Below are 14821 nucleotides of genomic sequence, written 5' to 3' on the forward strand. Positions count from 1 at the left end.
GTTGTTTGATGAGACATTGGCATCTCAGAGGCATTTGAAGATTGTATGGAGGCATTTGAAGTGTTCCTTGGGCATCATGGAGAAAACGAGGACTTCATCCACATACACAAAATACCAGGCCAAGCCTTGCAAGATGGTATCCAGAAAGTGCCGTCACGTTTCGGCAGCATTACGGAGGCTGAAGCTCATGAAGACGCTCTTGTACAAAGTGAATGGCCTGATGATGGCAGTCTTCTGAATATCATCATGTGTGAAAGACTCGGGATGAAACCCTTGACACAGATGATCATGCTGAGGACTCTAGCTCCAGTCAACATGTTATTGCAGCCCGCAAAGGAGCGGCAGCAGGAACAAGTAAGGAATGGAATGAGCATTTAGTAATCACTGCACTGGCTCCTGCCATACTTCTTAACACGGGAGGACAAAGGGTGTGTTACCGTCCCCATGATCAACAGGTTTCAGATGCTGCCTTTCAATGAAACTGAGCCAGTGGGACTCACTCCATGTTTTGGCGAAACCTGCTCTGTCCTGTGTCAAGATAAGGCAAACTCAAAGGGTAGGAGTCTATTAATCACTGGCACTAAAAAAAAAAGATAAATAATGGTACCCTTAGGGAAATGACAGCAAAGAACAACAGGTGCAATACGTGTGTACCCCTGAAAACCACATTCGACATGTTCACAAAGCTATTCCAGAAACTACTGAGGAAACAGGATGCAACCAACTGCAACCTGTGGCGCACATTGGAAAAAACAATGCCTTTCATCTGGGCTCCGATTTCATACTCATGTCATTCCACTAACTGGCATGGGAGGTTGAGAATAGCAGCCTTGCACAGTTTCAACAAAGCTCAGTTCACTTTTCCATAAGCTCCCCAACCATACTGTAATCATCAGTGGAGGCTGTAACCATCCAAAATTTTTTTTTTAAGAAAATTGCACTAGCTTCTATCGAAGTAGTTCCCAAGGCTACCTATACACAGTTGCCAATGTTTCTGGAGGTCTTGGAGGTAAGAAGGAAATTTTCAACTGTGATGCTTGTACAGACTGTTTGTGAACCAATGATAGTATCCAGTTCCTAGTGAATGAGACAGGAACTGAAGTTGGGGGTAGCAAACCAAAAGCTGAAATGCATAACTACATCTACAAATATTCGTTTACAAACTAAAATCCTGGGGAATTGCCCGAAAGAAGCTGCATAAATTTTTAGTCTGATCTTGACAAGATTTCAAAACGGCGCAAAGATTGGTAACTTCCTTTAAATGTTCAGAAATGTAAAATTTTGCACTTCACAAAATGAAAAAACATAGAATCCTATGACTATAAAATCAATGTGTCACAGTTGGAATAGGCCAACTCATACAAATATCCGGATGCAACACACTATAGGGACATGAAATGAGACAATCAGATAGGCTCATTTGTGTATAAAGTAGGTGACAGACTTTAGTTTACTGGTAGAATACTGTGGAAATGCAATCAGTCTACAAAGGAGATTGCTTATAAATAACCTGTACAACCCATTCCAGAATATTGCTCAAGGGTGTGGGACCTGTACTGAATAGGACTAACGGGAGATATTGAACGTATACAGAGGTGGTCAGCACAAATAGTCACAAGTTTGTCTGACATGTGGCAAAATGTCACAGAGATGCTGAAGAAACTGAACTGGCAGACCCGGAGATAGACATGAACTATCCCGAGGAAGCCTATTTATGAAATTTCAAGAACCTGCTTCAATTGAAGAAGTATACTACAAACCTCTATGTATCACTTGCATAGGTATTGTGGGACAAGATTAGATTAATCACAGCATGCACAGAGGCCTTTAAACAATCATTCTTCCCATGTCCCATATGTAGGTTGGGTTGTTTGGGGGAGGAGATGAGACAGCTAGGTCATTGGTCTCATCGGATTAGGGAAGAATGGGGAAGGAAGTCGGCCGAGCCCTTTCAAAGGAACCATCCCGGCATTTGCCAGGAGCAATTTAGGGAAATCACGGAAAACCTAAATCAGGACAGCCTGATGCAGGATTGAACCACCGTCCTATCAAATGTGAGTCTAGTGTGCTAGCCCCTGCGCTACCTTGCTCGGACCCCATATGTGAATGAAAGGGTAAAAGACCCTAGTAACCTGTACAATGGGGATGTACCTTCTGCCATGAATCCTCACATTGATTTGCAGAGACTAGATGTAGACATAGGGGAGGTATTTGAAGCCACTGAAAGGACCTGGAAAAACCCCACACTCCAGTAATGTAGCAGTTCGATGGAATGAACCATCTGGTTGTGACAATATGGACTCTCAAATGAAGACGATGTGTTGGAATAAACAGTAAGATATCAGCACAGCACAGTAAGATATCAGCTTGCAAGAAATGTGATGTGATTCTTTATGTTTAATGTTTTGCTGCCTGTCATACCAAATAATTTGTTGTTTTTGTTTCTTATTTGTATTTTGTACTCACGTTTAACTTTTTCCTTTCAAGCAAAAACAGGTATAACCCTTTCATATATATGGATGTTTTGTTCTCAACAGTAGTTCATGTTACAAATACAGTACAGTATATTCCATGAAAACTAGAAATGTAAGGACACTGCTTTTTAAGTGTAAATACCTATTTATCAATGCATTTAAAAAATCCATCATCGGAGCACTAATGGGTTAATGTGTCATGAACATACAAATCTGCTTGTAAGAAAGGCAAATTTCATATGGAGACTCACTTGTAAAATTCTATAGGACCGTAATTCATAGACGAGGAGGTAGCTCTCCGAAAACTCATTTCAACCATTTCAGAGTATGATTTACATAATGAAAAATTGTAACTGTTACTTATTTTTAGAATGTGTTTTGAGGGTTTATTCTCATTTTCAAGAGCATTGGTTTAAGTAAATATTTTCTGTGAGGTCTGTTTGTGTGATTTTCTGCTTCTCTTTAACTGTAGTTGTCTTTGAGTTTATACTGCAATCAGAAAATTGGACAAAACCCATGAGGAATTTTTGTCACCATTACACCTTACTATGTAAAACTGACAGCGGAGATAGAGAAAATTCAGAGACGAGCCGCATTTCGTAACAGGTTTGTTCCACACGAAATTGTCACTAAGATGCTCATCCAGTTTCTTCTTGGGTGTGTAAGACACAGCAAAAATTTCAAGAATGCAGTTTCCAAAAAGAGTTAAGTAACATATTACTAATCTTGCATCTTAAACTGACTATGGCAATAACATTAGAGCAATTTGTGAATGGAACAGAAAGAGGCAAAACTAGAACAGTGCACAATATACTGTACAGTGGTTTGCAGAGTACAACTGTACTCTGAGCAAGTTGATACTAAAGGTCTTACCACATTCCTCTACTTGTTTGAGCCAAGCTTAAAAACAACTACAGCAACAATGTAGAATTATAAAACATAAAATATTTACAACTGACCAAATGAAATACTGTACAGGAAATTTCTGAACAAACATATTAATAAATAAAGATAAAATAAAACATATAGAAACATTGTATGTCTAATTTGTTAGAAATCCTCCATTTCTCATACCTATTTGTAAAGCATAATTTTCGAATGTTTTCAATCACTTTTTTTCTGATAGCAAAAATACAATGTAGTAAGTGACAGACCTACCAACTTCTCATTATACCCCACCATTTGTATTCTTGATAAACTGTCATTTACTGTTTGCATATTGTAAATATGCTTCCAGTTTCGAGGCTTTTGACTGTCACATAAAGGTGGGGGTAGGACATGCAGCTGTTCCTTCCAATGTGTAGCAACTGTGGCCTTTGGTGTTTGTTCAATATGTTGAACCAGCTCTTCAAGAAACAACCTACATCAAAATAAAGCAAATAAATAAGAAAAGATCAATCACAACATACAATGACAAAATTAAATTAACTGAATGTTGACAAGTATGATAAAATCCTAAGTAACTTTTCAAAATGTGACTGCCTTATTCGAACAAGCACTCTTAAGACAGTATTATGGAAAGGACAGATTGCTGCTCACCTTACAGAAGGATGCCCCCCCCCCCCCCCCCCCCCCACATTCCCATCACACTTCACTGTGAATGGTGCCATTACTGGTCTACGAAACACGTAAGTAATGACACTACCCTAATTTATACTCTTATCTGTGTCTTCAAACAATGAAAAATCCAGCATGGAATGCAACAATATTATGAAATGGGTAAATGCTACTCACCATATAGCAGAGAAGCTGTCTCACACACTCACTCACACACACACACACACACACACACACACACACACACACACACGCGTATGTGCAAACTCAACTGTCTCACACAGCCAGTCACTGGCAGCTAAAGGCAGACTACGAGCAGCAGCAGCACTGCATGATGGGAGAGGCAACTGGCTAGGGGTAAGGAGGAGGCTAGGGCAGAGAGGGGGAGAAATGGCAGTGTAGGAGTGCGGGATGGTAATGCGTTGCTGGGAGTGTGCTGGTACGAGATGGAGAGTAGGTCAGCTAGGTGCAGTCATGAGGTAAGACGGAGGGCAGGGGGGTGGGCGAGGGGGGGGGGGGGGGCAGCGGAAAAGTCTGAGAGTCTGAGAGAAGTAAAAAGACAGGATTCATTGGTGGAATGGAGGGCTGTGTAGTGCTGGAATGGGAACAGGGAAGGGGCTAGATGCGTGAGAACAATGACTAACAAAGGTTGGGGCCAGGAGGGTTACAGAAAGATGGGTATTGGTGGGAAGAACCCATATGGCACAGGCTGTGAAGCAGTCACTGAAATAAATAATGTCGTGTAGGGTGATGGTGGTAGCAACAGGGTGGTCCAGTTATTTCTTGGCCACAGTATGTTGGTGGGCATTCACGAAGACAGGGTTGTCATGTCCACATAGAACACAGCACAAGGGTTGCAGTTTAGTTTGCACTTCACACAATTGGTTTCAAAGATAGCCCTGCCTTTGTTGGGTGGGTGATGTTTGTGGTCTTGCATCTAGGTCTATTACAGGAATATGAGCCTTGAGGTAAGGGGACGGGATCAGGGGTTGTGTAGGGATGTACGAGTATACTGTGTAGGTTTGGTGGACAGTGGAATACCACTGTGGGAGGTGTGAAAAGGATAGTGGGCACAGGACAGTTCTCATTTCATGGCACGAAAGGTAGTCGAAACCCTGGCAAAGAAATGTAATGCACTTGCTCCAGTCATGGGTGGTACTGATTTACAATGGGAATGCTCCTCTGTGGCTGCAATGTGAGACTTTGGGAGATGGTGGGTGACTGGAAAGATAAGGAACAGGAGATTTGTTTTTGTACAGGGTTGGGAGGATAATTATCGTCTGTAAAGGCTTCAGTGAGAACCTCGGTATATTTCAAGGGGGACCGCTCGTCCTTGCAGACGTGACGGCCATGAGTGGCTAGGTAGAAGGAACTTCTTGGTATAGAATGGGTGGCTGCTGTCGAAGTGGAGGTATTGCTGGTGGTTAGTAGATTTGATATGGACGGAGGTACCGATGTCGCCATCTTTGTGTTGGAGGTCAACATCTAGGAAGGTGGCTTGTTTGGATGTGTAGGACCAAGTGAAGCGAATGGGGGAGAAGCTGTTGAGGTTCTGGGGGAATGTGGACAGGATGTCCTCACCCTCAATCCAGATCACAAAGATGTCATAAGTGAATCTGAATGAGGTGAGGGGTTTATGATTCTGGGTGTTTTTTAATTGATTTAGAGAAACCATGGGAAATATTAATAAGAATTGCCAACAATGGATTTATGTCTGTTTCTCCCAAATTAAGTCCACCTGTTCCTCCACTTTCAGTACACTGTCAAGATTGCTGCTGCATTTTAATGTGAGTTATGACCATGCACAGGAAATTTCAGTCATCTCAAAGAGATGCTTGCAGTTTAATACATAACTGAACCTTTTTTTAATTATAACATTCAAAACATTAAGAAAGAACTTTGCTGTAATTCATCTCATGCTGAGCTCATCTATTATAATGCATTGGCGTTAGCCACAGGAATACCAAACTGCAGCATAAATATCATGGATTACCTGACTACACATATCTGAAGTGATTTTGAAGTTGTGCATGATGCTATTTGGAGGATTATTCCTTGGATTATATAGCCTGCTATCCTACAACCTTGATTATTTATTGTGTTTCATCTCCAGTTTATCTAGCATGAAGCAAACCTTGTTCATGCCAGGAATTTAGAGATTCATTTAACCACCAAAAAAACTATAATGTATCAAAACCAGCAAATATTGTGAACAACATGTACTCCCCATAGTTACCAATGACAGACTTGTCACTGAAACATACATCAAGAAGTGCTGATGGGGGATGCTGCAACTGTATTAATTTATACAGACAATTTAGATACTTAAAATTTGTTTAGCTTCTTAGTTCGACACATTTTACGATGGATTCAAACAACAACAACACACAAAAATGAAAACTTCTGAGCAGTTAAAGGAAAGAGGGAGAGAACAGACCACTGATTTATCCTTAACACAAAGTGTGGAGTGGCAGGTGACTGCATGAAACACAATGCTGACAAGGCACTTGACCTTTCCTTTCTAACCTGAAGAAGAATGAGAGTTTGAAATACTATCGAAATTTCTTCTCACATTTTAAGCTGCAGTGATGAAGTGGCACAGGTGCATTCCATGTCCAAGTCACTAAGTAGCAGATAAGAGCAAGAATATCCCTGTTTACGGGTAGCCATGTTGCCTGCTTCCAACTGCAAAGTACAAACAGCCGCAGGTGAAAACAATTGTCAACTACAGGTGAACAACAAGACTGTGGCTTTACCATTTACACATATACAAAATCATATTACGCATTTGGTTGAGGTAGATACAGCAAGCAACTGCACCACATCCACTGTAACTGTAAAAAACAAGGTTCGTCTTGTCACTTCTACTATAAAACTGCCAATAGATGCAGGTGTATCTATTGTCACAAACCGGCACAGGTACCATGGTGTCTCCAGAAACCTTAGAAGTAATACTAACTTTCATTATGTAGTAATTTTTTGTAGTTCAGAAAGTTTGTATTTTTTCCTGCATATCATCAACTTCCTTACCCTGTGTATTCGTTGGTCACAACAAATTGTGAAAGTATGCAAGGATATAGCACCTATATCTTGGCAACACAAACTGATCTTTATCTATTAGTTGACCACAATAATATTGCACCTGGGAGTGAGGGTGCTTCAGTTGGCTTATGACGAGTTTTTACAATGATATTTCAAGAGGATTTGCTGTACCACTTGATAGCATATGCACGCTTGTCCCAAAAGCATTCACACTGTGACATTTTTCTTACCACAATACTGTTTTCCTTAACAGCCATGGGAGGGCATGCAAAATAATATTGTGGTCAGTTATTACAGGCTAATAACTACTGTCAACAAGCTCAGCACAAGCAAATGCTTCATACTTTGACATACAGGGCACAAGAAATTTATGTGCTCATGGAGTTTACTAGAGGAGCTACGCCATTCATTAACTAAGTGCATCATCATCATCATTTAAGACTGATTATGCCTTTCAGCGTTCAGTCTGGAGCATAGCCCCCCTTATACAGTTCCTCCATGATCCCCTATTCAGTGCTAACATTGGTGCCTCTTCTGATGTTAAACCTATTACTTCAAAATCATTCTTAACCGAATCCAGGTACCTTCTCCTCGGTCTGCCCCGACTCCTCCTACCCTCTACTGCTGAATCCATGAGTCTCTTGGGTAACCTTGCTTCTCCCATGCGTGTAACATGACCCCACCATCTAAGCCTGTTCGCCCTGACTGCTACATCTATAGAGTTCATTCCCAGTTTTTCTTTGATTTCCTCATTGTGGACACCCTCCTGCCATTGTTCCCATCTACTAGTACCTGCAATCATCCTAGCTACTTTCATATCCGTAACCTCAACCTTGTTGATAAGGTAACCAGAATCCACCCAGCTTTCACTCCCATACAACAAAGTTGGTCGAAAAATTGAATGGTGCACAGATAACTTAGTCTTGGTACTGACTTCCTTCTTGCAGAAGAGAGTAGATCGTAGCTGAGCGCTCACTGCATTAGCTTTGCTACACCTCGCTTCCAGTTCTTTCACTATGTTGCCATCCTGTGAGAATATGCATCCGAAGTACTAGAAACCGTCCACCTGTTCTAACTTTGTTCCTCCTATTTGGCACTCAATCTGTTTATATTTCTTTCCCACTGACATTATTTTCGTTTTGGAGATGCTAATCTTCATACCATAGTCCTTACATTTCTGATCTAGCTCTGAAATATTACTTTGCAAACTTTCAATCGAATCTGCCATCACAACTAAGTCATCCGCATATGCAAGACTGCTTATTTTGTGTTCACATATCGTAATCTCACCCAGCCAGTCTATTGTTTTCAACATATGATCCATAAATAATATGAACAACAGTGGAGACAGGTTGCAGCCTTGTCTTACCCCTGAAACTACTCTGAACCATGAACTCAATTTACCGTCAACTCTAACTGCTGCCTGACTATCCATGTAAAGACCTTTAATTGCTTGAAAAGTTTGCCTCCTATTCCATAATCTTGTAGGACAGACAATAACTTCCTCCTAGGAACCCGGTCATATGCCTTTTCTAGATCTATAAAGCATAGATACAATTCCCTGTTCCACTCATAACACTTCTCCATTATTTGCTGTAAGCTAAAGATCTGGTCCTGACAACCTCTAAGAGGCCTAAACCCACACTGATTTTCATCCAATTGGTCCTCAACTAATACTCGCACTTTCCTTTCAACAATACCTGAGAAGATTTTACCCACAACACTGATTAAAGAGATACCTCTGTAGTTGTTACAATCTTTTCTGTTTCCATGTTTAAAGATTGGTGTGATTACTGCTTCTGTCCAGTCTGATGGAACCTGTCCCGACTCCAAGTGCAAAATTAAAAAAAGTAAAGAGGACGGGCCTCTGTATTTGTAGTACACTGCTTCTGAAATATGAAGAATTCTGAGGAAATACTGAGACAGAGTAGTACACTGCTTCTAAAATATGAAGAATTTTGAGGAAATACTGAGATAGACATTTATCCCCCTTAATACATTAGAATGTTTTTGCAGTATAAACGACATATGTACTGTGGTTTTCACTCTTACTTGCAACCATGAGTTGTATGATGTAAATGAGACACAGCTGCTATTTTATATCCCAAAAAACACTCTAGCCTTACTGGTACCATGTGTTAATTTAACTGAGAGCAGGGAACAGAGTAGTAGTTGACCCTAAATACTCGTCATTCGTATACCTGCAATGTAACAATGTTGTAGCGTGAATTATTATATGCGGAAAAAGAGAGAGAGAAGAGAAAGCTGACATTAAATGAAGCCTTTGATACTGTTTTGCCAATTCACAACCTGACACTTTTCAACCTACCCTAGACCTTGGGCTAGACTACAGAACTGGATGTCACCACAAGTGAGATAATTAGGACTAAAACTGATTGGCTTTGCCAATTCACAACCAAATTGTTGCCTTTCCACATACCTTACACTTTGGGCTACACTATGTATCAATCTGTCACCACAATCTACTTTCCAAAAAATAATACACAGGGAAAGCAAAAAATCTGTCAGTATTTTGTTGTCTTCTTTTTGTACGTGCAACTCATAACATCACAACACGATTACATCATGGGATGAAGTCAACATCTTACGTCAGCATGTTCAGTTTAACTGAATGTTGACAATAGTTATTTTGCTTGTACAGCTTTTTTATGTAGGTCAAGGTGAGATCGATCTGTAGCATAGTCCATGCTCCAGCTTGCAATGGAAGCCAATGAATGTGACATGAAATCTTGAGAAATGTGGTGCCATAGCTATATCTTTAAAAAAAAATTATTTATGCAATGAGAGCTGTATAAGTATACATTGGATGAATACCACTGTAACACTGACATGTACAGGAATTATATTTATTGCTATACCTCTGGTGAGCACGATGTATGAGACAGGCGAAATACCCTCAGACTTCAAGAAGAATATAATAACTGCAATCCCAAAGAAAGCAGGTGTTGACACGTGTGAAAATTACCGAACTATCAGTTTAATAACTCATGGCTGCAAAATACTTACACAAATTCTTTACAAACGAATGGAAAAACTGGTAGAAGCCGACCTCGGTAAAGATCAGTTTGGATTCCATAGAAATGTGGAACACGTGAGGCAATACTGACCTTACGACTTGCCTTAGAAGCTAGACTAAAGAAAGGCAAACCTACGTTTCTAGCATTTGTACACTTAGAGAAAGCTTTTGACAATGTTGACTGGAAGACTCTCTTTCACATTTTAAAGATGGCAGGGGTAAAATACAGGGAGCGAAAGGCTATTTACAATTTGCACAGAAACCAGATGGCAGTTATAAGAGTCGAGGAACATGAAAGGGAAGCAGCGGTTGGGAAGGGAGTGAGACAGGGTTGTAGGCTCTCCCCAATGTTGTTCAATCTGTATATTGAGGAAGCAATAAAGGAAACAAAAGAAAAATTTGGTGTAGGTATAAAAACCCATGGAGAAGAAATAAAAACTTTTGAGGTTTGCCGATGACATTGTAGTTCTGTCAGAGACAGCAAAGGACTTGGAAGAGCAGTTGAACGGAATGGACAGTGTCTTGAAAGTAGGATATAAGATGAACATCAACAAAAGCAAAACAAGGATAATGGAATGTAGTCGAATTAAGTCAGGTGATGCTGAGGGAATTAGATTAGGAAATGACACACTTGAAGTAGTAAAGGAGTTTTGCTATTTGGGAAGCAAAATAACTGATGATGGTCGAAGTAGAGAGGATATAAAATGTAGACTAGCAATGGCAAGGAAAGCGTTTCTGAAGAAGAGAAATTTGTTAACATCGAGTATAGATTTAAATGTCAGGAAGTCGTTTCTGAAAGTATTTGTTTGGAGTGTAGCCATGTATGGAAGTGAAACATGGACGATAACTTTCGAAATGTGGTGCTACAGGAGAATGCTGAAGATTAGATGGGTAGATCACATAACTAATGAGGAGATATTTAATAGAATTGGGGAGAAGAGTTTGTGGCACAACTTGACAAGAAGAAGGGACTGGTTGGTAGGACATGTTCTGAGGCATTAAGGGATCACAAATTTAGCATTGGGGGGTAGGGTGGAGGGTAAAAATCGTAGAGGGAGACCAAGAGATGAATACACTACGCAGATTCAGAAGGATGTAGGTTGCAATAAGTACTGGGAGATGAAGAAGCTTGCTCAGGATAGAGTAGCATGGAGAGCTGCATCAAACCAGTCTCAGGACTGAAGACCACAACCACAACAACAACAACAACAACAACACCATTTAAAATCCCCTGAATAGTACCAATAATATTTTCCTTAAGAATAACATAATGATTGGGTTCTGAAATACTGAATGTGTGCGTAGCTCCGTAAACTGCATTCCCAGGACCTTTTTAAGTGTTTTATATTGTGGGAGATTAGACTAAAAACACTTTCCTCACAATTTGGTTCACTACACCTAAATAATATGAACTGCCTAGAGGAAGCCCTTATGTTTTAACTTTTACACTTTGTAGTTAAATTGTCAGTTATTTTCACCCTTAGTAATGTGTTACACAGTTATCCAGTTTATTATTGTATTGTTACCAAGCATACACTCTTTCCCATGGTAAAGAATATTGTATTAAACTGAAATTGGTCCTTAAAAAAACAAATGCATTATTCAATATCATCATACTTACTGCTGAACAGCACCCCAGCCCCATTCACAATCATGTGAATAGGAAGAGACATTCTTCACAGTTACATAGTTTTTAAAGATGTTGCTGCCGCACTCATACAGTGATGGGTGGAGTAGAAACAGAACGTACAGACAGAATGTACATAAGAAACATGCATGAATTTCTGTAGAGTTTTAGCTCCATTTGTAACTTGGTGTATGTACCACAGCCATTTTCATGAGGGACATTGCCTTTGAAACTGACTATCAAATGTTTTCATTCAAATGTGCTTACAGTTCCGGTGCAGGATTTTGAGGTGTTGTCAGTTTGCAATCAGTTAAATATGCCTACTGTTTGTAAATATAGTGGCTAAAAAAAGAAATTCTGTTCCCATTTCCTTGTTACATTGAAACATTATTAGCTAATCTTGCTGTCTGCTGAAAACATCTGATTAAATATATTTGAAAATCAACTGACTCACTATTTCTTACCTTCCAATTTGGAGGGTCGGTTCTGTGGCATATACAACCCCAGCAAATCCTGTGCCTTCAGTAATAAAAGGGAGAGCTAACATACATAAATAATTTGATATAAGTATAACATCAACTTCAGCAAAATCTACAATCTTCGGTTGTGGTGGGAAAAATTCCGGTGCAGAGTCCACAAAAACTCTTCCACAACACTCTTTCAGTTCCTGGAATGGAAACATAGTTATGAGAGTCCTGGATTAATTCATACACGCGACAGATCTAAAGATAGAAAACAACAACAGAAGATACATACTCCCTCCAACTGCGGATCGGACACATCTCTTGGCATCCATCCTGGCAAATTACTTAGCCTTGCACTCGGTACTAATGGCAAAGGTAAAAAATTAAGAACTGTCTGAGCTGACAAGCCACAGTCAAGCATTAATGTGATTTCCTTGAACCTCAATATATGGCAAGGCTTGTTAGGATCGCTGCTCAAGCAATACTGCAAAATAGTAAATAATCTACTTTACACTAGAGAACAAAAATTTCAACATGTTATTTTAAAAAATTCTACATAATATTTAATTAATCAGAATAAAAAACATAAATTCGACACCCACCCAGTTCTGGGCAAAAATTATGACACAAATATAAAAAAACTTATAAGTTATTCCAACACTGATAAATGTTAACACTCACAAGCTTCATTTTCAGTAACTGTCAAAAATTGCAGTTGTTTTTTCAACGTTTCAAGTCTGCATGCTTTGTACAACACATCCTGACAGCTAAACCAATCCAACAAAGAGTACTTTCCTCTACATCTTTTCACACACACACGCAAACAGCACACAACACCAAATTTTTCACAACTCGCGGTATTAAAGACAACAGTGGTAAAGACTTAAGTATTAAGCTCCCTGAGTGTAGCCGCCGGAAGAGATCATCTTTACCACTACAGTACAGAGCTCACTGGTCACACAAGAAACTGAATACTTGCGCAACTATACCTGCGCAAGAATGGTTGAGGGTGAGTTTATTGAAGATAGAGTCCTCTGCACACAATGTTCTTTCTGCGCAAGAAAGTTTGAGCATGTAACATCTGCCAAGAGATAGTAGCGCGTCGTCAGCAGATATGCGCAGAAATGAGATATACCGTACGCCAAACCTGGAAGTTGGAACCGAGGTTTGGACAACATTGCTTAAATGTATGGGCAACAGTCACATCTACGGAAACAAATAGTAGCGCGCAGACAGGCGATCGCCACAAATCTAACGAGCAAATTGTGATCGATTCAGCTGCTCGTTCAATACAGCGTTTGTCGTCCATGAGTATATAGCTAATTGTAAACTGGTTGGTACATGTTAGCGCTTTCGGGCGTTCATTGCTGAATTTACTAGAATATATAGGACTCACATACACTCGCAGAAAGTTAATACCAGGAATTACAACGATCGAGATAAGAAGGCAATGGCTTCTAATTCTTTAACAGAAAGAATAACAGCAGTTGATCCTATGGCAAACGGGAATACTGTATTTAAAAATATCGTTGCAGACTTAACTAACATTATTAGTCACACATCCTTTGCGTTTTGTAATTTCTCTCATTAGATTTACCAGCACAAGGGATTGTCAGCACACATTCCCTCAGTACTGTACCATGCCATACTCTATTGAAGCAATGTAGACAAAATGAAAAAAATATTTATTCTACAGAAGAAATTGCTCAGAACATTGTGTTAAGTTGATAGAGGACAGTGGTTCCAATACGCGAAGATGGTGCCAAACATGTATTATTTATCGGCTTATCTCTCCAATGCCATTTCTTTCAAAAATATTTTAGAGGCTACTGTACTGCACGCTGTGTAAAACCTAACACAAGATGAGTTACTGACACACTCCTGGCTCAGCTGTCGCAGAGGATTCTCCCCAGAGGGAGCAATATTTAGTTTTATAAAATAAATTCTAGATGAGCTGAACTGTAGAAAATATCCTACGGAGATTTCTGAAACTTTGCCAACGCTTCTGACTGGGTAAAACATATCACATTAGTGAGAAAACTTCCACTCTATGGCATCAACGACTAATTGCTTGCTTGACTAGAATCTTACTTACACAACAGAAAAAAGGAGTTGCCCTATCAGGTACTGGTGAAACAATAAAATGAGACTAGCAACTACACTCCTGGAAATGTAAAAAAGAACACATTGACACCGGTGTGTCAGACCCACCATACTTGCTCCGGACACTGCGAGAGGGCTGTACAAGCAATGATCACACGCACGGCACAGCGGACACACCAGGAACCGCGGTGTTGGCCGTCGAATGGCGCTAGCTGCGCAGCATTTGTGCACCGCCGCCGTCAGTGTCAGCCAGTTTGCCGTAGCATACGGAGCTCCATCGCAGTCTTTAACACTGGTAGCATGCCGCGACAGCGTGGACGTGAACCGTATGTGCAGTTGACGGACTTTGAGCGAGGGCGTATAGTGGGCATGCGGGAGGCCGGGTGGACGTACCGCCGAATTGCTCAACACGTGGGGCGTGAGGTCTCCACAGTACATCGATGTTGTCGCCAGTCGTCGGCGGAAGGTGCACGTGCCCGTCGACCTGGGACCGGACCGCAGCGACGCACGGATGCAC

The 14821-nt window shown here is 40.4% G+C and overlaps 1 protein-coding gene across 1 annotated transcript in view; it reads right to left on the reverse strand.

Annotated features, from left to right (window-relative positions):
- The window catches only part of LOC126176644 (integrator complex subunit 9), a 129264-nt gene extending 116147 nt beyond the window's left edge, over positions 1-13117 (reverse strand). The window contains exons 1-4 of the mRNA XM_049923805.1: positions 12883-13117; positions 12494-12685; positions 12202-12404; positions 3633-3834 (exon numbers count right to left, since the gene is read on the reverse strand). Of these exons, the coding sequence (XP_049779762.1) occupies positions 3633-3834; positions 12202-12404; positions 12494-12685; positions 12883-12891 (606 nt within the window). The 5' untranslated portion in view covers positions 12892-13117. The remainder of the gene's footprint in view (positions 1-3632; positions 3835-12201; positions 12405-12493; positions 12686-12882) is intronic.
- Between the last annotated feature and the right edge of the window lie 1704 nt (positions 13118-14821).

The sequence above is a fragment of the Schistocerca cancellata genome, chromosome 1, assembly GCF_023864275.1.
Source record: "Schistocerca cancellata isolate TAMUIC-IGC-003103 chromosome 1, iqSchCanc2.1, whole genome shotgun sequence".
NCBI classification, from domain to species: Eukaryota; Metazoa; Arthropoda; class Insecta; order Orthoptera; family Acrididae; genus Schistocerca; species Schistocerca cancellata.